General features: G+C 41.9%; 1 protein-coding gene across 1 annotated transcript in view; it reads right to left on the bottom strand.

Annotated features, from left to right (window-relative positions):
- Window positions 1–23,761, bottom strand: part of ppm1h (protein phosphatase, Mg2+/Mn2+ dependent, 1H) — a 157,797-nt gene extending 134,036 nt beyond the window's left edge. The window contains exon 1 of the mRNA XM_087997023.1: window positions 23,391–23,761. Within this exon, the coding sequence (XP_087853149.1) occupies window positions 23,391–23,623 (233 nt within the window). The 5' untranslated portion in view covers window positions 23,624–23,761. The remainder of the gene's footprint in view (window positions 1–23,390) is intronic.
- Window positions 23,762–24,370: the final 609 nt, after the last annotated feature.

Consider the following 24,370-nt stretch of genomic DNA (forward strand, 5'->3'; position numbering starts at 1 on the left):
GCACACAGTGTGGGAGAGTATGAAATCCACAGTGAGAGACAAAGTCAAGGGAATAAGCAAGTCAATGTTTGTCCCCCCACGATGATTCGCACACAACATCACCATACCCAGGCTCACTTCTAAATCTTCAAACTATGACCCCAGACTTATGTTTTGCAGTTCAAAATAACGACAGATCAAAAACACTGAGGCAGCGATAATTTAAATATATATTCAACTCATAAGTAATCAATTTAGTGAAACTAAGAACAGTTCATTGGCAAGTAAGGCATCTTTGAAGTTAGTTGCACAATTTGTATTACAAATAAACAAATAAACTGCTGAACATGGTGGGCGGCACGGTGGCACAGTGGTTAGCACTGCTGCCTCACAGCGCCTGAGACCCGGGTTCAATTCCCGCCTCAGGCGACTGACTGTGTGGAGTTTGCACGTTCTCCCCGTGTCTGCGTGGGTTTCCTCCGGGTGCTCCGGTTTCCTCCCACAGTCCAAAAGATGTGCAGGGTCAGGTGAATTGGCCATGCTAAATTGCCCGTAGTGTTAGGTAAGGGGTAAATGTAGGGGTATGGGTGGGTTCGCTTCGGCGGGTCGGTGTGGACTTGTTGGGCCGAAGGGCCTGTTTCCACACTGTAATGTAATCTAATCTAAAAAAAAACATCGAGAAGAATCCACAAGTGTACTCCACAAGATCATTCAGGGTACAGTGGCACACTGATCATAGCAAGTATCTGAATTGCTTTTTTCAATGTGACCTCCTGTTGAGAGTCTCACAGTTTGAATGGCAACATCCTTCAGAGAAAAAAAGAGGAAGGCTGGTTTCACATTGATGTGTATGACATTCTGGCTGCTCTTTGGAATACTCAAAGTGAGTACTGACATCACTGTCAGATAATGAGTTGAAGACAGAACGGTACTCATATCAAGACTCTCAGCCAATACAGGTCCATTCATGAGCAGTCAGAGTCATTAGACACTAAGCAAACAGAACTCATGACCAAAACTACAGAAAAGTCTCCTATTAAAAAGCAGTGTTATTTGAATTGCAAAATGACTATGAGGCAATAAGACCATAAGACATTGGAGGAGAAGCAGGCTAATTGGCATAAGAAGTCTGTTTACCAGTGAGATCATTAATTGATCCTCAATTCCACTTTCCTCCCTTTTCCCTATAATCTTTGATTCCCTCACTGATTAAGTATACTCAAAGACAGACAGATTTTTAATGACCCAGCCTCAACAACTCTGTGGTAAGGAATTCCAGATTCACTATCCAGTGAGAGAAGAAATTCTTCCTTATTGAAATGTGTGACCCTTACATTGAAATTATGCCCTCTGGTCCTAGATTCTCCCACAAGGGAACAACCTTTCCAAAGCTATCCCAATATACCTCCTAATAATTTATATGTTAAAAGGTCACCTCTCTTTCTTCAAAATGCCAATGAGTACAAGCCCAACCTATTCAACCTCTCCTCACAAGATACTCACTTCTCACCTGGGATCAATCTAGCAAATCTTCTCTGCACTGTCTCTAATGCCAGTATATCTTTCATAGAGTCAGAGAGGTGTACAGCATGGAAACAGACCCTTCGGTCCAACCTGTCCATGCCGAACAGATATCCCAACCCAATCTAGTCCTACCTGACAGCATCTGGTCCATATCACTCCAAACCCTTCCTATTCATATACCCATCCAGATGCTTTTTAAATGTTGCTATTGTACTAGCCTCTACCACTTCCTCTGGCAGCTCATTCCATACATGTACCACCCTCTGTGTGAAAAAGTTGCCCGTTAGGTGTCTTTTATATCTTTGCTCTCTCCCCCTAAACCTAAGCCCTCTAGTTCTGGACTCCCCCCACTCCAGGGAAATACTTTGTCTATTTATCCTATCCCCTTAGCTAAGAGAAACCCAAATGGTTCACAGAATTCTGAATATGGTCTAATTAGTGCCTCGTTTAGTTTTAGCAAGACTTCCTTATTCTTATTAGAGTTATAGAGATACATAGCACGGAAACAGACCCTTCAGTATAACTCGTCTATGCTGACCAGATATCCTAAAAAATTCCAGGCCCATATCCCTCTAAACCTTTCCTGTTCATATACCCATCCAAATGCCTTTTAAATGTTTCAATTGCATCAGCCTCCACCACTTCCTCTGGCAGCTCATTCCATACTCACACAACCCTCTGCATAAAAAGGTTGCCCCTTAGGTCCCTTTTAAATCTTTCCCCTCTCACCTTATACTCCATTTCCTTTACAATAAAAATAAATAGTCCATTTGCCTTCCCTATTACCTGTCGAATTTTGATGATAGCTTATTGTAATTCATGCACAAGGACCCCCAAACCTCTTTGTTCTGCAGTCTCTCTCCATTTAAATAATATTTAGTTCCTCTGTTCTTTCTGTCAAAGTGCACAACCTCATATTTTCCCACATTTAATTCCCTTTGTCAGGATTTTGCCCATGAAAATAAAACCTTTTTTGAAGACAGGCGTGTATGAGGGAAAGATGCAAGACAATTACAGTAGTCCCCCATATCTGTGTGGGATACGTTCCAAGACTTGCCTCGGAAGCCCACAGATAGGAGCGAACCCATTCATTTAAAATGGGAAATTTACCTTCCCAGCAGCCCCCAGTCCCTGGTTCCGGAAGGTTCCCTGTAATATATTATAGTTCCCTATAATATAATATATCCAGCATCTACAGTCCTCACTTTCTCCTATAATATATTTGGGCCATGGTAAACCGCGGCTAAATGAAACCACAGAAAACGATTCTGCAGATACAGGAGTCACCCTGTAGTTTGTATAAAATCAACCCCAGTTGCTCACAGTGTGATCTCTGGGTACAATTAACAGGAGTACCAACTCAATAATCATTTCCATACTGACTAGGAATAAAGATGTCCCCATTTGCAGTTGTGAGAATTATTTCCCACAGTATTGCAAAACATGCAGAATACCAACAGTTTTATCACTGACTTAAGTTACAGTGTAGCCTCCATAATTAATTAAACTGGTAATACTGGAGTCTACAACAGTCTTGCAATGAAATGCTCTCCTATCTCCAGTCTGACAGTGCAAAGACAGACTCTTTATGGTTGGTTTCCTTCCTCAAGAAAGTAAAAATCGTACTCATCCGACTTTGTAAGACTTTGGCTGCGCCTTTGAAATGATAATAGCCTTTTATGGTCTTTATGCAGAACTGTAGGTTGTGGAAGCGTTATCTAATGAAGTAAAGTGGGCATGAGTTGGATAGGCTGCTTAAGCTCTCTTTGTATCCAACATTCTATTGTTTCATTAATTTGTTATAGTGTATGAAGTGAGGAAGATACTTGTCATTAGCTTTTTGCTGGAACTAAATTATGAAATTGAATGACTGCAAACGAAAAAGTATTCAACATAACTTTTAGAGGAACTGCATACAATGTTGCATATTTTAAATAACATATTGAAAAGGATGCCTGAAATATCATATGGACTGGGACTGTCCTTTGCAAAAAAATGAAAACTCACCAACAGCGAGTGAATCAAAGGAAGTGTCAGGTGCTTGTGGCAAAAGATTATAAACGTTTGGAAGCTTTTCCAGTTAACAGTTTTTTTTTGTGGTTTTATGTTGGATTTGTTTCTCATCTTTTTTGGTTCACACTTTCTTTTCATCCTCATTTACCAATTTGAAGATTATACGAGCATGTTACTGACATTTGCAAGAATTGCAAGGCACCTTTGATATCATGAATAGCAAAATGTTATTAAAGTTTCCTGAGATTTTGTATTGTTATATTGCTTTCTTTTAATGTCATACTGAATAAACCTCAACTTGCAATATACTTTTGGTATATGACAAAGGCACTGAATGTTTATATTCAAGACAGATATATAGATAATTTTTTTCAGATTTTAAAGGCATTCAGGAATATAATGAGAAAGCAGGAATATGGAATAAGATAGAGGATCGCCCTTAAACGTACTGAATTACAGAGTGGGTTCAAGGGGTTGAATGGTCTGCACCTGCTCAGAGTTTCTATGTCAATAAGAACTATAGGTGATGAGCCACAGTCCTTTAGCCTTTGCCTAACTTGAAGGCTTATCAAAACAAGTTCTTCTTATCAGGTGGTGTAAAAAGATCCAAGACATTATTCTGATGAACAGCATAGGATCTCTCCCAGCCATTAACTAACCCTTAACTAACTTCGCCCTTAACTAACACTATCTCCTCTTCTGCTTTGGTGGTCTTTATCACATTATTGTTCGTAGGACTTCTGTGTATGTGTCAGCAGCCACATTTCTTACATAACAACAGTACACTTCAAAAAATTACTTCAGTGGGACATAAAAGGACATATATATGCAAGTATTTCATTTTTCTACTTTTGTGTGTACCACTTGTCTTGAACTTCACTAGCATGTCGATTCACTGGAGAAGGTTTAGAAGTACAATGATAAGCATCAATTTTGGAAAGAAAGTTACAAAGATGGAAGAGATTTGTACAGCAGATTTTGTTTTATTTCCGTAAGAATTCAAGAGGGCATATATATGATCCAAATGCAGCTGTATTCATGATGCAAATATAAAGTAGTGCTATTTGACTTTGACAGTGAACAGCCATGGGAAGAAACAGTTACAACTGAAACTGGAGATTTTACAAGTTACAAAAAAAATTCCCTCACTGGTTCATGTAGGAGGAACAGACAGAATTAAAGCACATCTGTCAACATCGACTAACACAGTCACAATGTATTTAGAGGAGTATTGCAAATGAGACAAAACTACAGAAATAAAACAAAGAACTATGTACTTTAGGGATTTGAAACAAAACTGAAATTGGTAGAGAAATTCAGCAAGTCTGGCAGCGTCTGTGGCAAGAAAAAGAGTTAACATTTTGTGTCTGGTAACCATTAAGAATTACTGGAAATAGAGAGAAGAGGAAATTCTCTCTATCGAGCAGCAGGTCAATGTTCAAAAAAAAATCTACAATGTTGCTGAATTACCTTGGAATTTGTGAATGTTAGACGGACGGGGCCCAGATTATTTGGTTTTGGTTATTGGATGGCTTTCCTATATTTTGAATCTACAGTTCTAATCAGATTACAATCAACTTAAAATGAAACATTTGATTTTCCAGGATTTCCAACCCTTTTAGGATGACATTTTATTTCAGCAGCTGTGAAATTAAACAACTGAAGATAATACAGTCACAAACAGGATAGTGCACATTATAAGTTTCAGTTATTTCTGGCACGTTTTCTTTAATCAATGCTTGACTCAAGGACAACAAGCACCTTCAATAACCTATTGGTTACATTTTCTTCACCACAGTGCACACTATTGCTGACTCTCAAAATATGCTCGACTGCAGGAAACAGTATCATCTCAATTTTCATTTAACTCTTTAGACCCCTTTCTGGTGGAAATGGCAACTGGACAAAACTGGGACTAGTATGATTGTTAAAACCCATTTAAACATGCACGAGTGGAAAAGAAATGAGCTCCAAGATGTAATATTATCTTTTCCTATATGATAATAGTGACATTGGCTGCAAAGTGACTTGCAATGCCAAGATTGTAAAAAGGTCCTGAAATGAAGGAAAATCTTCCATTTCATTCTTTTGGAACCAGGGGTCACAGATTAAGGTTAAGAGGCAAACCTTTTAAAGACTGAGCTGAGGAGAAATTCTTCACTCAGAGAATAGTGAGAGTGCGGAAGTCACTACCACAGAGAGTGGCTGAGCATTTTCAAGGAGGAGGTAGATACAGCTCTCGTGGCTAAAGGGGTCAAGGAATATAGGGGTTGGGGTGGGGCAAAGGGTGTATGGGATTGGGCTTTGAATTCGATTATCAGCCATGATCATTTTGAATGACGGAGGAGGTTCAAGGAGTTGAATGGCCTACTCCCACCTTCTATGTTTCCATGTAACCAGTTTGTGGACCAAAGTGGATCTGCAAACAGATCGCACTGGAGGTGCCTATACTTAATCAGGTCTCTTCAGTGTTTATTGGATTTCTGGCTATTATTTCTGTTGCTGTACATTGTTAGAACACACATACTTTGATAATTTGCAGCTAATGTCACTATTATCACGTAGGAAAAGATAATATTACATCTTGGAACTCTTCTTCTCCACTCGTGCATGTTTAAATGGGTTTTAACAATCATACTAGTCCCAGTTTTGTCCAGTTGCCATTTCCATCAGAAAGGGGTCCAAAGAGTTAAATGAAAATTGAGATGATACTGTTTCCTGTAGTCGTATAAAACAGGGATCTCAAAGTGTTTGTGGGTATTTGCAGGATCTCCCTTGCATTGCCCTGCACAAAAGTTTGACATTTCCAGCATTTATGATTTTAAAAAATTAGATGAAACAATGAAATGCTAAGACTTCATGCATTGAGACTTTAATGTAAAAAGAAGTACTAATGACGAAACACTTCCTTTAAACTTTATTCCATTTTGTCTTTTAACACAACTGAAAGCGTACTCCGTATGTATTCATTACACTATGCTTTCAGATTAGATTACTTACAGTGTGGAAACAGGCCCTTCGGCCCAACAAGTCCACACCGACCCACCGAAGTGCAACCCACCCAGACACCCATTCCCCTACATTTACCCCTTCGCCTAACACTACGGGCAATTTAGCATGGCCAATTCACCTAACCTTCACATTTTTGGACTGTGGGAGGAAAACCACGCAGACACTGGGAGAATGTGCAAACTCCACACAGTCAGTCGCCTGAGGCGGGAATTGAACCCGGGTCTCTGGCACTGTGAGGCAGCAGTGCTAACCACTAGGCATTCAAATCCTCCACACCCAATCCAAACTATTTTCTAGCTTCCAGGCCTTTCCTTTTGTTCATTTCCTTTCTCAACCTGTGAACTTTAAACTCAAAGTTGTCTTTCACAATAAATCTTCCCCCCCCCTCAGATTTTTGTTCCAGCTTAAGTATTTTCAGTACAAGTGCAGGCCTCCTACCCACATTCCTGAATAGTGAAGCACAGTGTCTTACTACCTACAACTCCTTCCCCCACCTTCTGGATTCTGGCAGAGCACTTTGTCTGAGTGTTTCCAGTGGTATCTTAAATCCTTCCCCTCTCACATCCCAGTCCCTTGTGAATCACATGGACTTTATATCCAGGTAGAAGTGTTGACTAGTTATCCTTGAGATTCCAATTCTATTGCATCTTGCAAGTATGTGGACACTTTAAAGCAGGACAGTTTAAAACCTGACATTCTCAACACATTTCTGTCACTATGACGACTCAGTCCATCGATGTTAGCATATAGACTGCTATACTTGCCTCAAAGTATAAACACTTTTAAACCTTCTTCGAATGAAACAATCTGAGCCTCTTATAATCAAAAAGCAAACAAAACACCCAGGTATGCTGTCAGGCAGACATTACAGCATGTCACATAACGCCTCTCATTTACCTTATATTGGAAGCACTCCTAAAACAGAATATTCAAACAAAAACCTCACAACTGTAATACAGCATAGAAACTATCAGGTTTGATTGACTGATTGAAAGCCACTGTAATCCCTATGTATCAAATATTGTATGGCTGCAAAACTTTTAAGAGTTCTGATAACATTGCACAAATCAAAATCTAACCTTGAACAGACAATTAATATTCTGACTGTGTGCAATGTGTGGTTGCAAAACCTGTTATCCTATCCATCAAACAACTTGTTAAAAGGACAGGATCTTGGCAATCACCAACCCATCATTTCTCTGTCACTGCATCTTGTGGTCTGTTGTCCTCCTACTTTATTCTTCTTTTGTTTTTCTTCTGCCTTTCTCTATAACAACAAAAAAAATGAGTTGGGTGCAGGAGTAGGCTGTTTGGACCCTCAAGCCTGCCATGTCATTCAATAAAAGCATGGCTAAACTAATTGCGGCCTCAACTTCACTTCCCTGCCCATCAGCAATCCTTCAAGTCCCTTGTTAGTTCAGAATCTATCTACCTTCACCTTCAAAATATTCAATGATCTGCACTTCAACACTTTCTGATGAGAAGCAATCCACAGACTTATGACCCTCAGAATAAAACAAAACTTCCTCATTCCCCACTTAAATGGGAAACCCTTTTATTTATGAAACTATGGCTCTTGTTCTAGTCCCTCTAACAAGGGGAAACATCCTTTTAATATCCACCCCATTATGTCCCCTCAGGCTCTTACACATTTCAAAAAATTAAGTCACTACTCATTCATCAGACTTGCAATGAACTCAGAGTCAAACTTTCCTGGGAAGAGTCAAGTAAAACCTCTCTGCACTACTTCTAATGCAATTATATCCTTTCATAAATAAGACCACAAAAATTGTACACTGTACTCCAGATATTGCCACACCAATGGCCTGTACAACTATGGCAAAACTTCCCTCTTTTAAATTCCAGATCCCTCAGTACTCAGTGTTCTTCAATCTCTCCAGACTTGAATAATATGCTGCTTTTCTATTCTTCCTGTCAAAGTGGATAACCTCACATCCTGCCACATTATTCTCTACCTGCCAATTTCTTCCCCACTAATTAACCCACCTACCTACATGCATCTCCTGACTCTTAATGACCCCTTCCCAAATTACTCTGTTCCATATCCTAATTTCTTCTCTCAACAGATTCATGTATCATGTCCAATAACAGTGGACTGAATATTGAAAAACTTGCCAGGATAGCAAATTTTAAAAAATAATAATCACAACACCGCTGAGCAAAGCAAATAAGGAGTCGGATATTAATTCTACAACACCAGCCAACTTAGAACAAACAGACAGTTTGCAGACTTATGATGTTTTCTTCAACTGATCTAATTTCATGGCAAATGAGTCACTACAGATTGATGTCCCAACAGAAAAGCATTCAGCCACTGAACAAAAATTCACAATATTAATTTAACTTTCTATGTAACCTCAGGGATTTCTGTTGTGCACAAGAATCCATGATGATCCATATCAATTAACCATAAGTTAAAGAGTCTCCTTTAATGCTTCTGTAACTAATTTTACTCACTATTCAGTTTTATATTTTGATTCAAAATTATTCTAAGTTATCTACTGTTCCCTGGTATTCAAATATGACAAAAAAACACTTATTTTTGATTGCTGTTTGAAAGCAAAGACGTATGACGTTTAGAAACCTCAACAGTCTTGGGGCAAGTATCTATAACTTGCAGTTAGGATTATCAACCTGTTAAGATTGTTTTGCATTTTCCAGGAATTAAGGAAATATCTCAAAAACATTGCACTAAGCAACAGGGGTGGAAAAATCATGGAAGCATTGACAAAGTGTTTGATTCTGCTTTAGGTCTTAGTTATGTTTACAAAATAAATGAGAGGAAGATGGGAAAACATCAAAATCAATCTCATTTTATGAAAAATATTTTGCTGAAATTTCTATTGACTATGGCAACTACTTCCTCACTTTCTACCTATGGCAACTACTTCCCAACCAATCTGTAACTTTTCACCTGTGGTATAAATTGTTGTGATTATTTGAGATTTGGCATTCTTGCATCTATTCTGACGAGTGCAATGGTTATGAAAAAACTTCAATGACATGCATCTCTCTTGCCAGCAGTATTCAAGTTCTGTACTATCAAGTGACTGATTCATCAGTTGATCAGTGAGAAGTCTGTTCTATTTCTAATTGGCCCCAGGCAAAATACTGCATCAAAAGGATGGACAAGTTGGGTGGTTTGTGGTGGGAAGTCTTGTGATGAAACCTCCAAGCATACACCAAGAGTTGTCAACATTACTCACAGTTTAAGGTTGTGTTCTTATGAGAAATTTTGTTTCTAACCTCCATGCTGTTCTTAAACCACAAAGTTAAGCCACAGTTTCCTGTGCATTCTGCAAAGTCTAACTGGAAAAGGGAGAAAAAGAGTGAAAAAAAGCACATTTTCCTTAAATAAAAAAGGGAGTGTAATAGTCTCCTGGACCATTCCGTAGTGTACATAAAAATAAAAGAATTTATACATTGATTCAGTTTAGATCTCCCTTGATATTAAAAAGAAAATGAACACAACTTCCGTTGACAGTGCTGATGCAAATTCAAGGAAGGAAAGAAAGTGTGCACTTGTTTATCTTTCCCCCTCACCTGGATAAAAACTATGATTATTCTCCATAATTGGTTTCACCTTCTAGGCACATGCTGACACAGCCATGTAGAAATATTTTGCATACATTATCATACAGAAGTTAAACATTGCCAAATTTAAGTCGCATACAAAGTGCTTAATATGCATATGCTCACTTCTGATTTTTCTCATCCTACACATGAAATTTAAAAAAAACTTTTTTAAAAAAGCACAAACATATCTACTTTGACAGTTTAAAAAAAAATTACCAACACATATTTTCACCTGAAACCATGGTTTCATCATAGCTTGGTACAGCAATTGCACTGCCCAAGATCACAAGAAATTTACAGAAAAGTGGTGAACACAGCTTAGGCCATCATGTAAACCAGCCTTCCTTCCATTGACTGTCTACATTTCCTGCTGCCTCAGGAAAGCAGCCAACCTAATCAAAGACCCTCTCACCCCGATTATACTCTCTTCGATCAGAGTTTGAGGACCACGTACCAAAGATTCAAGAAAAGCTTCTTCCCCGCTGTTATCAGACTTATGAACGGGCCTCTCATATTAGAGATGATCTTTCTCTGCTCTTTTTATGTAGCTGTAACACAATATTCTGCATTTTGTAATATTGCCCTGATGTCCTAATGTATGGTATGATTTGTCTGGTTAGCACACAAAACAATACTTTTCACAGTATCTTGGTACATGTGACAATAATAAATCAAATCATTTGATTAGTTTAAATTTTAATTGTTTAAGAGCTTTTCAATCACTTTTTTCAAAAACAAAATTGTCTTGGGTGCCATCAAATGCAGTCATTGTTAAGTGTTCTCTGGAATGCAGGACTTCAGCTATGTAGAGAGATCAGAGATGCTGTGCTTGCCACCCTTGGAGCTGAGAAAACTTAAAGGAGATTCAATCATGGGGTTTAAAATTCCCAACATTTTCGACCAAGTTTAAAAGATTTGAAAGGGACCCAAGGGACAACTTTTTCCACACAGAGAGTGGTACGTGTCTGGAACACGTTTCCAGAGGAGGTAGGATGTGGGTACAATGACAACATTTAAAAAGGTATCTGATGGGTACATGAATAGGATGGGTTTAGAGGGATATGTGCCAAATACTGATAAATGGGACTAGATCAATTTAGGATATCTGGTTGGCCTGGGGAAGTTGGACGGAAGGGTCTATTTCTGTGCAGTATGACTCCATGAGTACATAGGGAGAACTGTTTCCACGAACAAAACGGTTGGCATTCAGTGGACACAATTTAAGCGAATTGGTAAAAGAACCAAAGTGACACACAGAGGAATTTTCTTTACACAGTGAGTTACGATAAATCAGGAATGCACTGCTTGAAAGACTGGCAGAAGCAATTTCAGTCATAACTAACTTTCTAAAGGGACTTGTTTCATATCTGCAAAGGAAAACGTTGCAATGTTAATGGAAAAGAGAAAAGGATTGGGAGAAACTAGATGGCTCGTTCAAAGAATAAGAGCCACAATTTGTCAATGGCCTCCTTTGGCTGTGCTGCTTGACTATTCAAAAACATGAATGACTACAGGTAATGCAACAGTTACATTCCTCTGCAACCTTGTGATCCAGAAAGTTGCTGTGCCCGTTCAGTAGAAAGCTTGCGTTATCCAAACAGTGTGCAATTCATCAATCATGTTATATCCAATTTGCATTGATGAAATGTGCATTATACCAGAACAACCAGTACTACCCAACAAGAGGTGGACAACTAATTTTATTCATATGGAACTCAGTTCCACATCTCCAAAAACTTGGTTAAGATAGTCAAATTGTCGTAAAGATATTCTCCTTAGACAAAATGACTAAATAAACCAAGATAACAGCAATATTTTAAAATGCAGCTCTTTCACTGGTGTTTGATGTGTCCTACTCCTCATATGTACAGATCTGGCAACTAGTCAAATACAGATCAGTAACAAAAGCAGATGTTGCTGGAAAAGCTCAGCAGTTCTGGCAATGTCTGTGGTGAGAAATCAGAGTTAACGTTTCGGATCGAGAGACTCTTCCTCAGAACATGACCCGAAATGTTAACTCTGATTTTTCTCTGTAGATGCTGCCAGATCTGAACTTTTCCAGCAATTTCTGTTTTTCCTTTGTTTACAACATTTGCTTCTTTTGTTTTTTACATGTAGATTAGTATTGGACGATATTTCATCTAGTTACACAGAGTCGCAGCCATTTGATCTAATCAATCTACATGATCTCAATACAAACCTTCTTTCATCCCTCTTCACCAAACTTCATCAACATACACTTAAATTCAATTCCCCCTTATGTGCTCATGGCCCATTAGCAAGATGGTTAGCATGCGATTCAGAATATCACTAAGAGCACAGGTTAGATTCCTGATCGAGCTGAGATCAACTTGAACCTGCCTCCTCATTGGACCCATACTTGTTGCGTGCTGCTCCTCAACCTATATAAGCAAATGTCACTCTTACACAAAGAAAGGTCCACAATCCCGGTGGACTACGGTAAATAACTGACCTACTATCTGTCTTGTCAGGTTTTGTTAACACAAGGGAAGGGTCAAACCAGGGATTACAATCAGTCTGCAAAGCCTAAAGAATATAGTTATTGTCCTAATTTATGCAATGTAGAGTGCAATATTTTAAAAACATCTTTAAAGGATTACTTATGGCATGGTCATTCCAAATCTACCTCAATGGAGCATTTCATCATTAAGTCCTTTTGTTTTGATTAAACTTAGCAAGTTGGAAAGGAATGAATAATATGACTACTTGAAGTTAAACCTTTTGTTACACATACTTAAGACATTCTGAGTGAAATCCTTTGAGAAAAGGTCCCAAAGGTCAATTAAATCAGCATCCATTATTTTTAAACAAGCCTTTTGATAACAAACTGCAATGACCAAACTGAGTGCTTCCAGATATGTATTCTAAGGTCACCTGAAGTCACTTTAATAATCAATAGGTGAAGTACTACCTAGCATGCCTGAAGTAGACAATCTGCTTAGTTATAGAGTCATAGAGATGTACAGCATGGAAACAGACCCTTCGGTCCAACGTGTCCATGCCGACCAGATATCCCAACTCAATCTAGTCCCACATGCCAACACCCAGCCCATATCCCTCCAAACCCTTCCTATTCATATACCCATCCAAATGCCTCTTAAATGTTGCAATTGTACCAGCCTCCACCACATACCCTAGCAGCTCATTCCATACACATCACCCTCTGCGTGAAAAAGTTGCCCCTTAGGTCTCTTTTATATCTTTCCTCTCTCACCCTAAACCTATGCCCTCTAGTTCTGGACTCCCCAATCCCAGGGAAAAGACTTCGTCTATTTATCCTATCCATGCCCCTCAATTTTGTAAAACTCTACAAGGTCACCCCTCAGCCTCTGACGCTCCAGGGAAAACAGCCCCAGCCTGTTCAGCCTCTTCCTGTAGCTCAGATCCTCCAACCCTGGCAACATCCTTGTAAATCTTTTTTGAACCCTTTCAAGTTTCACAACATCTTCCGATAGGAAGGAGACCAGAATTGCACGCAATATTCCAACAGTGGCTTAACCAATGTCCTATACAGCTGCAACATGACCTCCCAACTCCTGTACTCAATACTCTGGCCAATAAAGGAATGCATACCAAACGCCTTCTTCACTATCCTATCTACCTGTAACTCTACTTTCAAAGAGCTGTGAACCTGCATTCCAAGATCTCCTTGTTCAGCAACACTTCCTAGGACCTTACCAATAAGTGTATAAGTCCTGCTAAGATTTGCTTTCCCAAAATGCAGCACCTCGCATTTATCTGAATTAAACTCCATCTACCACTTCTCAGCCCATTGGCCCATCTGGTCCAGATCCTGTTGTAATCATCACTGTCCACTACACCTTCAATTTTGGTGTCATCTGCAAACTTACTAACTGTACCTCTTATGCTCGCATCCAAATCATTTATGTAAATGACAAAATGTAGAGGGCCCAACACCAATCCTTGTGGCAATCCACTGGTCACAGGTCTCCAGTCTGAAAAACAACCCTCCACCACCACCCTCTGTCTTCTACCTTTGAGCCAGTTCTGTATCCAAATGGCTAGTTCTCCCTGTATTCCATGAGATCTAACCTCACGAATCAGTCTCCCATGGGGAACCTTGTCGAACGCCTTACTGAAGTTCATATAGATCACATCTACTGCTCTGCCCTCATCAATCTTCTTTGTTACTTTTTCAAAAACTCAATCAAGTTTGTGAGACATGATTTCCCACGCACAAAGCCATGTTGACTATCCCGAATCAGTCCTTGCCTTTCCAAATACATGTGCATCCCGTCCCTCAGGATTCCATCCAACAACTTGCCCACCACCGAGGTCAGGCTCACCGGTCTATAGTTCCCTGGCTTGTCTTTACCGCCCTTCTTAAACAGTGGCACCACATTTGCCAAACTCCAGTCTTCCGCACATCACCTGTGACTAATGATGATCCAAATATCTCAGCAAGAGGCCCAGCAATCACTTCTCTAGCTTCCCACAGAGTTCTCGGGTACACTTGATCAGATCCTGGGGATTTATGCACCTTTAACCGTTTTAAGACATCTAGCATTTCCTCCTCTGTAATCTGGACATTTTGCAAGATGTCACCATCTATTTCCCTACAGTCTATATCTTTCATATCCTTTTCCACAGTAAATACTGATGCAAAATATTCATTTAGTATCTCCCTCATTTTCTGTGGCTCCACGCAAAGGCCGCCTTGCTGATCTTTGAGGGGCCCTATTCTCTCCATAGTCACTCTTTTGTCCTTAATACTTTATATAACCCCTTTGTATTCTCCTTATTTCTATTTGCCAAAGCTATCTCATGTCCCCATTTTGCCTTCCTGATTTCCCTCTTAAGTACACTCCTACTTCCTTTATACTCTTCTAAAGATTCGCTCGATCTATCCTGTCTATACCTGACATATGCTTCCTTCTTTTTCTTAACCAAACCCTCAATTTCTTTAGTCATCCAGCATTCCCTATACCTACCAGCCTTCCCTTTCACCCTGACAGGAATATACTTTCTCTGGATTCTTGTTATCTCATTTCTGAAGGCTTCCCATTTTCCAGCCGTCCCTTTACCTGCGAACATCTGCCTCCAATCAGCTTTTACAAGTTCTTGCCTAATACCGTCAAAATTGGCCTTTCTCCACTTTATAACTTCAACTTTTAGATCTGGTCTATCCTTTTCCATCACTATTTTAAAACGAATAGAATTATGGTCGCTGGCCCCAAAGTGCTCCACCGCTGACACCTCAGTCACCTGCCCTGCCTTATTTCCCAAGAGTAGGTCAAGTTTTGCACCTTCTCTAGTAGGTACATCCACATACTGAATCAGAAAATTGTCTTGTACACACTTAACAAATTCTTCTCCATCTAAACCTTTAACACTATGGCAGTCCCAATTGATGTTTGGAAAGTTAAAATCCCCTACCATAACTACCTTATTATTCTTACAGATAGTTGAGATCTCCTTAGAAGTTTGTTTCTCAATTTCCCTCTGACTATTGGGGGGTCTATAATACAATCCCAATAAGGTGATCATCCCTTTCTTATTTCTCAGTTCCACCCAAATAACTTCCCTGGATGTATTTCAGGGAATATCCTCCCTCAGCACAGTTGTAATGCTATCCCTTATCAAAAATGCCACTCTCTCTCCTCTCTCGCCTCCCTTTCTATCCTTCCTGTAGCATTTGTATCCTGGAACATTAAGCTGCCAGTCCTGCCCATCCCTGAGCCATGTTTCTGTAATTGCTATGATATCCCAGTCCCATGTTCCTAACCATGCCCTGAGTTCATCTGCCTTCCCTGTTAGCCCCTTGCATTGAAATAAATGCAATTTAATTTATTAGTCCTACCTGGTCCCTGCCTGCCCTGACTGTTTGACTCACTTCTGTTCTCAGCTGTACGCGTCTCAGATCGATCTCTTTCCTCACTATCTCCCTGGGTTCCACCCACCCCCTCCCCCCTCCTCCACCTTACTAGTTTAAATCCTCCCAAGCAGTTCTTGCAGATTTCCCTGCCAGTATATTAGTCCCCTTCCAATTTAGGTACGATCTGTCCTTCTTGTACAGGTCACTTCTACCCAATGATCCAAAAATGTGAACCCTTCTCCCATACACCAGCTCCTCAGCTGTGCATTCATCTGCTCTATCCTCCTATTCCTGCCCTCACTAGCTCGTAGCACTGGGAGCAATCCAGATATTACTATCCTTGAGGACCTCCTCTTTAAATTTCTGCCTAACTCTCTGTAATCTCCCTTCAAAGTCTCAACCTTTTCCCTTCCAATGTCATTGGTTCCAATGTGGACAATGACCTCTTGCTGACCCCTCTCCCCCGTGAGAACATTCTGCACCCTCTCTGAGATATCCTTCACCCTGGCACCAGGGAAACAACACACCATTCTGCTTTTTCTCTGCTGGCCACAGAAACGTCTGTCTGTACCTCGGACTACAGAATCCCTTAACACAATTGATCTCTTGGAAGCCGATGTACCCCTCGTTGCATTAGAGCCAGTCTCAATACCAGAAACTTGGCTGTTCGTGCTATGTTCCCCTGAGAATCCATCACCCCCTACATTTTCCAAAACAGCATACCTGTTTGAAATGGGTATATCCACAAAAGAATCCTGCCCTAGGTGCCGACCTCTCTCACCCTTCCTGGAGTTAACCCATCTATGTGACTGTATCTGAGACTTTCCCCTCTTCCTATAACTGCCATCCATCACATACTGTTGCTGTTGCAAATTCCTCATCGCTTCTATCTGTCTCTCCAACCGATCCACTCGATCTGATAAGATTTGCATCCAACAGCATTTATGGCAGATATAATCTGCAGTAACCCTTAAACTCTCTTTAAACTCCTACATCTGACAAGAAGTACATATCACTGCAAAGGCCATTTTTGCTCCTTCACAATCTAAGACCCAGAAAATAACACCGTCTTATTCCTCCACAATCACTGCCCCAAGTTAAATTAATAGTTATGGCTTATATTTTAAGTTTAATCAAGAGACTTATCTCCAAAAACATACATCAAGAAAGAATCCACTATACTCACTACTGCAGCCTTTCTCTTGGACAGACTTAAAATAACATTAACTTATCTGATTCTGTGCTATGAACTTCGCCCAAAAGTTCCTCCAAGATTAGCTGTGAATTTCACTGTTTGTTAATTTTCCCAGATGCACTCTGATGTCCAGCGGTACACGAATTCAAACAGCAAAGGCAGTAACTGTGCAGGTTCTCTCTCTCTTCTGCACTGTCCTAGTTACTTTTTGTTTTATAAATAGTACTTTATGTAATTCTGAAAGGATTACAGTGTGCAGAAGTTATCAAAGGCTTTGTTCCAGTTCCTGTACAATTGCCTGTTCTCAGGTGTGGTGGTCTGGAATGTGAGGTACAAGGCTGCCAGAAAACATTCAACATGACAATGCATTCTGAGTACTTTGGTTCCTCCCATTCTGAATATTGTACACCTTCCAATTCCTTTGTCCCTGACATTACCAACGTGATACTCTGGTAATTATTTCATCTTGCTTCCAGTTTAAGTATAATTGTGAAAGAGCCACATAAGGACAGTATTGGGTTTTTATGAAAATTGATGTCACCATTACCTATGACCAGTTTTCAATTCCAGATTGACCAAGTGAACTTATATTGCAACATCCATGGTGGCATGTGAACCTCTGTCACCAGAGCAATCATCTAGACCTCTTGAAAACCAGTACTGTGACAAAACCACTATGCCACTGCTTCTCCTGTTCAAAGGCTCAATAACAATGCAGCTTTTGCAACACATTGATTTGTAATAATACATCTCTGATCTATGCTCCTGATTGATTGAAAGACATAAGTAACTACTCTGGCATTCAGCTAAAATGAACTGCAGATATTAAAAAAAGGTTCCACTGTGACATTGAAATGATGCTCCTGAATCACGTCACACATAATTCAATCGATGACACATACAGTATGAACTAAGCAGCAACATTCACAATCTGATTTATCAAGGATAAACAAAAATGAACTCTCAAAACCCCTTACGTGTCGTGCATTATATTTCATTCTTCCATTTAATTTGACAGATCTCCAGCTATTTCTATTTTGATCTTCTGATAAAAGGTCATCTTGAGCTGCAAGATTAAACTTGATTCTGCACACAGATGCTGCCTGATCTGCTGAGTATTTGCAACGTTTTTTGGTTTTGTTTCAGCTCTTAACCATTTTTTTTGGACAGCAGATGCTGGCACTGGTTCTGCTGTTGCCGTTTACATCTTGCTGCAGTGCATGATAAAGTCTGGCATGGTGGCCCATTTGTCAAACATCAAGCGTTCTCTCTCCCTGGGTTATTGATTGCCATTAAGTTAGTATTGCTGGGGCAAATGGTTCAGAGTGACAAGACAAGCATCAGGAGGAAAGAGTATAGGCTATCCAAGAGGGTGTTAGTCCCAACCTACATGCCATAATCTTTACCTTAACATGGTCCACGTTGATGGCACCTGCTATGGCACAGAGGCTCTCAATTTGCCACAGCTAGAAGATACAAAGATATTGCAAGGCTGGCTGATTACAGCAAAACAAGGTGCCTAAACTGAGCACCAGCAAAACAATCTCCAGCATATTCCACCATCACAATACTAGTGCTAACGGGGAACTAAATATCACCCTGGGTAGGTACAAACTGCCCTCATTGTTTTATAAGCATCACCTTTTGGCAGGACCCTCACACAGAGGCAACACCTGACCAGGGCAGCAGGAAAAAAACAAAATCTACAATAACTTCTTCAACAAACAGCTAAGTATCTGGGTAAGGTGCGAGGTATCACAAGCCAGCAGCCTAAAGAGCTCTATTCTTACCATTATGTACTAAATTTCAGATTGTTGCTATCCAGGGTTGCAGTAATCTGTCCACAAATTATTCATGTACTCAATTCAACAAAATGCGGACAATTTTCAATCAACTTGACCAACTGACCTGTGAGATTCCAGGATTCACTTCCCCATGCTTCTAATCCTGAAAACTGTGCCTCATCCATCACATCAGAAGGATATTTACATTAAGCAAGCTACTGTCCCTATTCAATGACATTCCTCAAGCCACCAGCAGCTTTCCTCTCTTCACCCCACCTCAAACGGTTATACCGACCAACTCAAACGGTAATAGTTGAGGACTAGCAACTTGGCGGCAGAAAGCAACTACTGTCATTGTCGATCTTCCTCTCCAACTAGATTCCATTCTTCCACCATAACAAGGGACTGAATCAAACAGCTTCTCACTAGCCAATGCCACAAACATTTGTCAGGTCATAAGGACCAGATAGTGCAAATAATGGACTCAAATGTCAAGGATTGTCCGTTGACAGAAGTTGAAGGTGGGCATAAGAAACTCTAGGAGAAAGTGAGGAACTCAAGTGATGAAGATCTCATACTCGAAATGTTGACTCTCATGCTCCTTAGATGCTGCCTGACTAGCCTTAGATGCTGCCTGACTAGCCTTAGATGCTACCTTTTCCAGCACATCACTTTTCGACTCTTAAAGAACTCTATCCAGCTGCTGATAAGACTATTGCTTAGCTCTGTGACTATGCAGACACCAAATAAGTTAGTAATTTTAAATCTCACCTTCTGCCAGGCATATCACTTCTTTTGTCATTTAATCCCTCTTGCCTTGCACCATTTTGCTCTTCACCAACCCCCTCCTTCCAACTTTTTCTGATTCAATTGTTTGCTTATAACTCATTACCTCTAACATTTCCCAAAATTTTGAAACTTCCTATGAACAAGAAACATTCAGATGAAAGCTCACTGACTCTACCAAAATATTCTCTTCACAGATGACCAGCTTACTGGGTATTCCTGGCACTTTCCTTTTTTTTCCTTAATATCCATGGATGCTCAAAGTCAAATATTCATCCAAGCTACTTTATTACTAGACAAGTAACACAGCTTCACTGCAGGAGTGACTTAAACCCAGATCTTCAAGCCCAGAGATAAGGACACTACCACCGCAAGAGCCAATACTACACCCTGAACAAATTTAAACATGTTCATGATCATCTTGAATCAGATTAAACATTTTTTGAACTGCTTCTGAAAGGTCTAATGGGTAATGTTGCTAGAATATGAATCCAGAGCTAGGTTAAAGCTTACAGGGCATAGATTCTAAACAAGAAAAATGTTAAATCAATTTCTCTATCGCAAGGCCTGAAGAAGCTCAGAGGTTGAAGACACAGATTAACAGATTTCTAAAATCACAGGTCAGGCAGCATCCTCGGAGAGAAAGCAAGCTAATTTTGAGTCTAGATGACTCATTTGGACTTGAAATGTTAGCTTGGTTCCTCTCCATAAATGCTGCCTGATCTTGTGATCCCAACATTTTTGTTGTCAGTATAGATTCCAGCATCTGCAGTAATTTGCTCCCACTATAGTTTCTAGCTACTAATGACATTAGGGATGATGCAGGGAACACAGCAAAATGGGATTTGGATAAATGATCAGCCATGTTGCAGAGTGGTGAAGCAGAGTCGAGGGCCTGAATGGACTATCACAGTAGGTTATGGAATTTAAATTCAATTAAAAATAAAGCTGGATTTAAAATCTAATCACTGTAATGTGTCATTGGAAAACAAACCCAAATAGGAACAGGTATGAGCCATTCAGCCCATTGTACCTGCCTTGGTATTCTAGGGCATAACCAATCATCTCCCTCAATGCCAATGCTCACAGTAGGCCATTCAGCCCATTATCAAATGTGTGGTGCTGGAAAAGCACAAGTCAGGCAGCATCCAAAGAAAATCAACATTTTGGCCATAAGCCCTTCATCAGGAATGGGGCTTGTGAGTCGGGGCTGAGAGATAAATGGGAGGTGCTGGGGTTTGGCAGAAGGCAGCTGAGAAAATGATAGGTGGCTGAAGGGGAGAGAGAAGGTGATAGGTCAGGGGGGGAAGTGATGGACAGGTCTGGAGGCCAGTGCCAAGTTGGAGGGATAATGTTGGGGCAGGGGAAAATGAGAAAGCTGTTGAAATCCACATTTATCCTGTGTGGTTGCAGGGTCCCAAGATGGAACACGAGGCTTTCCTCCTCCAGGCGCCTGGTGGTAACGGTTTGGCAGTGGAGGAGCCCAGGACCAGAATGTCCTTGATGGAGTGGGAGGGGGAGGTGAAGTGTTCAGTTATGGGACGGTGGGATTGGTGGGTGCAGGCATGCCAGAGATGTTCTCTGAAACGATCCGCAAGTAGGCATCCTGTCTCCCCGATGTAAAAGAAACCACATCGGGTGCATGGATGCAGTAGCTGACATTGGTAGAGGTACAGGTGAATTTCTGACGGATGTGAAGGAATTGGGGGCAATGGTGTAGACGCAGGTTTTGCACTTCCTGCGGTAGCAGGGAAAGGTGCCAGGAGTGGGGTGTGGGCTGGTGGTGGCTGTGGACTTGACAAGGGAGTCGCGGAGGGAATGGTCTTTTTGGAACGCTGATAGGGGTGGGGAGGGAAATATATTTCTGGTGTTGGGGTCCGTTTGTAGGTGGCCGAAGTGGCAGAGGATGATGCATTGCATGCAGAGGTTGGTGAGGTGGAAGGTAAGGACCAGGGGGTTCTGACCTTGTTGCATTGGGAGGGGTGGGATTCAAGGGGTGTGAAGTAGAGGAAATGCACTGGAGGGCGTCATCAACCACGTGGAAAGGGAAGTTGCAATCGTGGAAGGAGGCCATCTGGGGCTTTGAGGTGGAATTGGTCAACCTGGGATCAGGGGAAGTGGCGGAGGAATTGGGAATAAGGAATGGCTTTTTTTACAGGAGGCAGGGTGAGAGGAGGTGTAGTCTAGGTAGCTGTGGGAGTCGGTGGGTTTGTAGTAGATGTCTGTGGTTAGTTGGTCGCCAGAGACGGTGATGAGAGGTCCAGGAAAGGGGGGAAGGTTTCGAGATGGTCTAGGTGAATTTGAGGTCAGAGTGGAAGCACAAGGTGAGCCTACACAGTCATCGATGAAGCAGAGGAAGAGGTGGGGGGTGCTGTCGGTATATCTACAGAAGATGGACTGTTCCACATAGCCAACAAACTGGCAGGGTGGAAGGTGTTGGTCAGCCCATTGTGCCTACCTGACCATTCCAGAGCTCAACTGATTATCTCGCTCAATGTTCATTGCTGTTCTTTCATCAGGTGGTTGTGGACAACTATAACCTGATGTTTTGTGATTCTTAACTTTGTACACCTCAGTCCAACACTGACATCTCCAAATCATGGCAGTTAAGAAAGGAGAAGAAATGTTGGCCTTGCCAGCAACACCCACATCCCAAAGAGTTAAAGGAACAACTTTAATTTGAAAAATCCTACTATTTTTAAAAAAAGGTTAATATCCATGCACTGCAGCACACGATATCGCACATTAATACAGCACTGCACCAGTTGACCCTCAAAGTAAACAGACTCTACAAGCCTTTGAATTATGTATGAATAGCACTATTGCAAGGACTGGCTGCAGGAAATATAGCTGATGCAGTTCATAATGCACGTTCAAAATGTGATTTAAGAATACTCAGGCTGGTTGTGCAGGATATTGAAAAAGGAAATAGTAAGCTCCCCTCCTAAAGGTGTTCCAAGTCTCTAATGGAAGTTATTGCTACGCCCACCTGAACAAGCATACGTACGCAAATTTCATCGAAGGGTTACAAAGTGCGAAGCACCTTCCGATATGGGGGGAGGGCACTGACCCGCGCCGCAAAGTGAAGCAGTTTCAGTGAGTCTCCGCCCATCTCTGAACACTACCTTTAAGCAGGCAGCTTCTGCACCAGGATGCAGGCTTGCAATCTGACACTGTGCTTCTCAGAGTGGTTACCAGGTCATGGAACGTCATTCATCGAGAGAGGGGTGGGGGGTACTTTCATCTCCCCCCCCCCACCCCCAACCCAACCCAACCCTCCAGATTAACTGCATTAAAGAGATAGAAGGATTTGGGGGAGACATAAACATTCACTTCAACCCCATCTGCTCGCTGCCGGTTCTGGGCAGAATGCTATCGCGGAAATAAAGATATGAAGGAATTTTATGTAAGCATAGGGAGGAGGGGATCTGATGCAAACTGATCTTTCTTATCCTATTTGAGACCAACAGGGACGTTTTCATATGGAAAGCCCGCACTGAAATGTCACCAGCTTCATTCAGAGACAGACGGAGAAAAATAAAGGCTGTTAAAATGGATTATTTTAAAGCAGGAGACGCTTTGCTGAACGGGGGGAGGAGATTAAGTGTGTTACAAAAACAATTGCAAGCGATGTCCCACTTACTCTGCATAGCCCGTTCTCCAGGGTAACCGCTTGCTCTCTCTCAGGGTAAGGATAGGTCTGGCGATGTGGTCCGCAGAGCACTCGATCTCATCCTGAGTCAGTCCCAGGAATTCCGGCCTGCTATAGGGGAATTTCAGCGGCAGCTCGCTCCCATTGACATGCTCCGCACCGGCGTTCCCAGCCATGATGCCTCCCATGAAATTGGCGACCGCAGATTTCACCCTGGTCAACATGCTGCTTCCCTACCCTCTGCCTCTCTCCCTCTGCACCTCCTGTGCAGCACTTCAGGCAAAACCAACCCCTCCTCTCTCTCCTCCCTCTCCCTCTCCCTCTCTCTCTGCAAACTGCGAAGGAGCCGGAGCGCACCCAGAGACACTGGGTCAGACAGGCAGCCCGGCTGAACGCGGAAATACAGCCATGGTGCTCGGATCGTCATGTGATAGAGCCTCCGGCCCGGGGGGGCAGGGGAAGAGAATGGGGTAAAGGGAGATGGGGAGGGGGGTAAAGGGAGATGGGGAATGGGTAAAGGGAGATGGGGAGGGGGGTAAAGGGAGATGGGGAGGGGGGTAAAGGGAGATGGGGAGGGGGAAAGGGAGATGGGGATGGGGAGGGGGAGATGGGGAGGGGGAAAGGGAGATGGGGATGGGGAGGGGGAAAGGGAGATGGGGAGGGGGAAAGGGGGATGGGGAGGGGGAAAGGGAGATGGGGATGGGGAGGGGGAAAGGGAGATGGGGAGGGGGGAAAGGGAGATGGAGATGGGGGGGGGAGGGGAGGGAGATGGGGGGGGGGGGAGGGGAGGGAGATGGGGGGGAGGGGAGGGGGAAAGGGAGATGGGGGGGAAAGGGAGGGGGAAAGGGAGATGGGGGGGAAAGGGAGGGGGAAAGGGAGATGGGGGGGAGGGGAGGGGGAAAGGGAGATGGGGGGGAGGGGAGGGGGAAAGGGAGATGGGGGGGAGGGGAGGGGGAAAGGGGGAGGGGAGG

Source organism: Chiloscyllium plagiosum, unplaced genomic scaffold, assembly GCF_037043375.1.
Source record: "Chiloscyllium plagiosum isolate Xiang-an unplaced genomic scaffold, Cpla_swu_hap1 HiC_scaffold_19, whole genome shotgun sequence".
NCBI lineage: Eukaryota > Metazoa > Chordata > Chondrichthyes > Orectolobiformes > Hemiscylliidae > Chiloscyllium > Chiloscyllium plagiosum.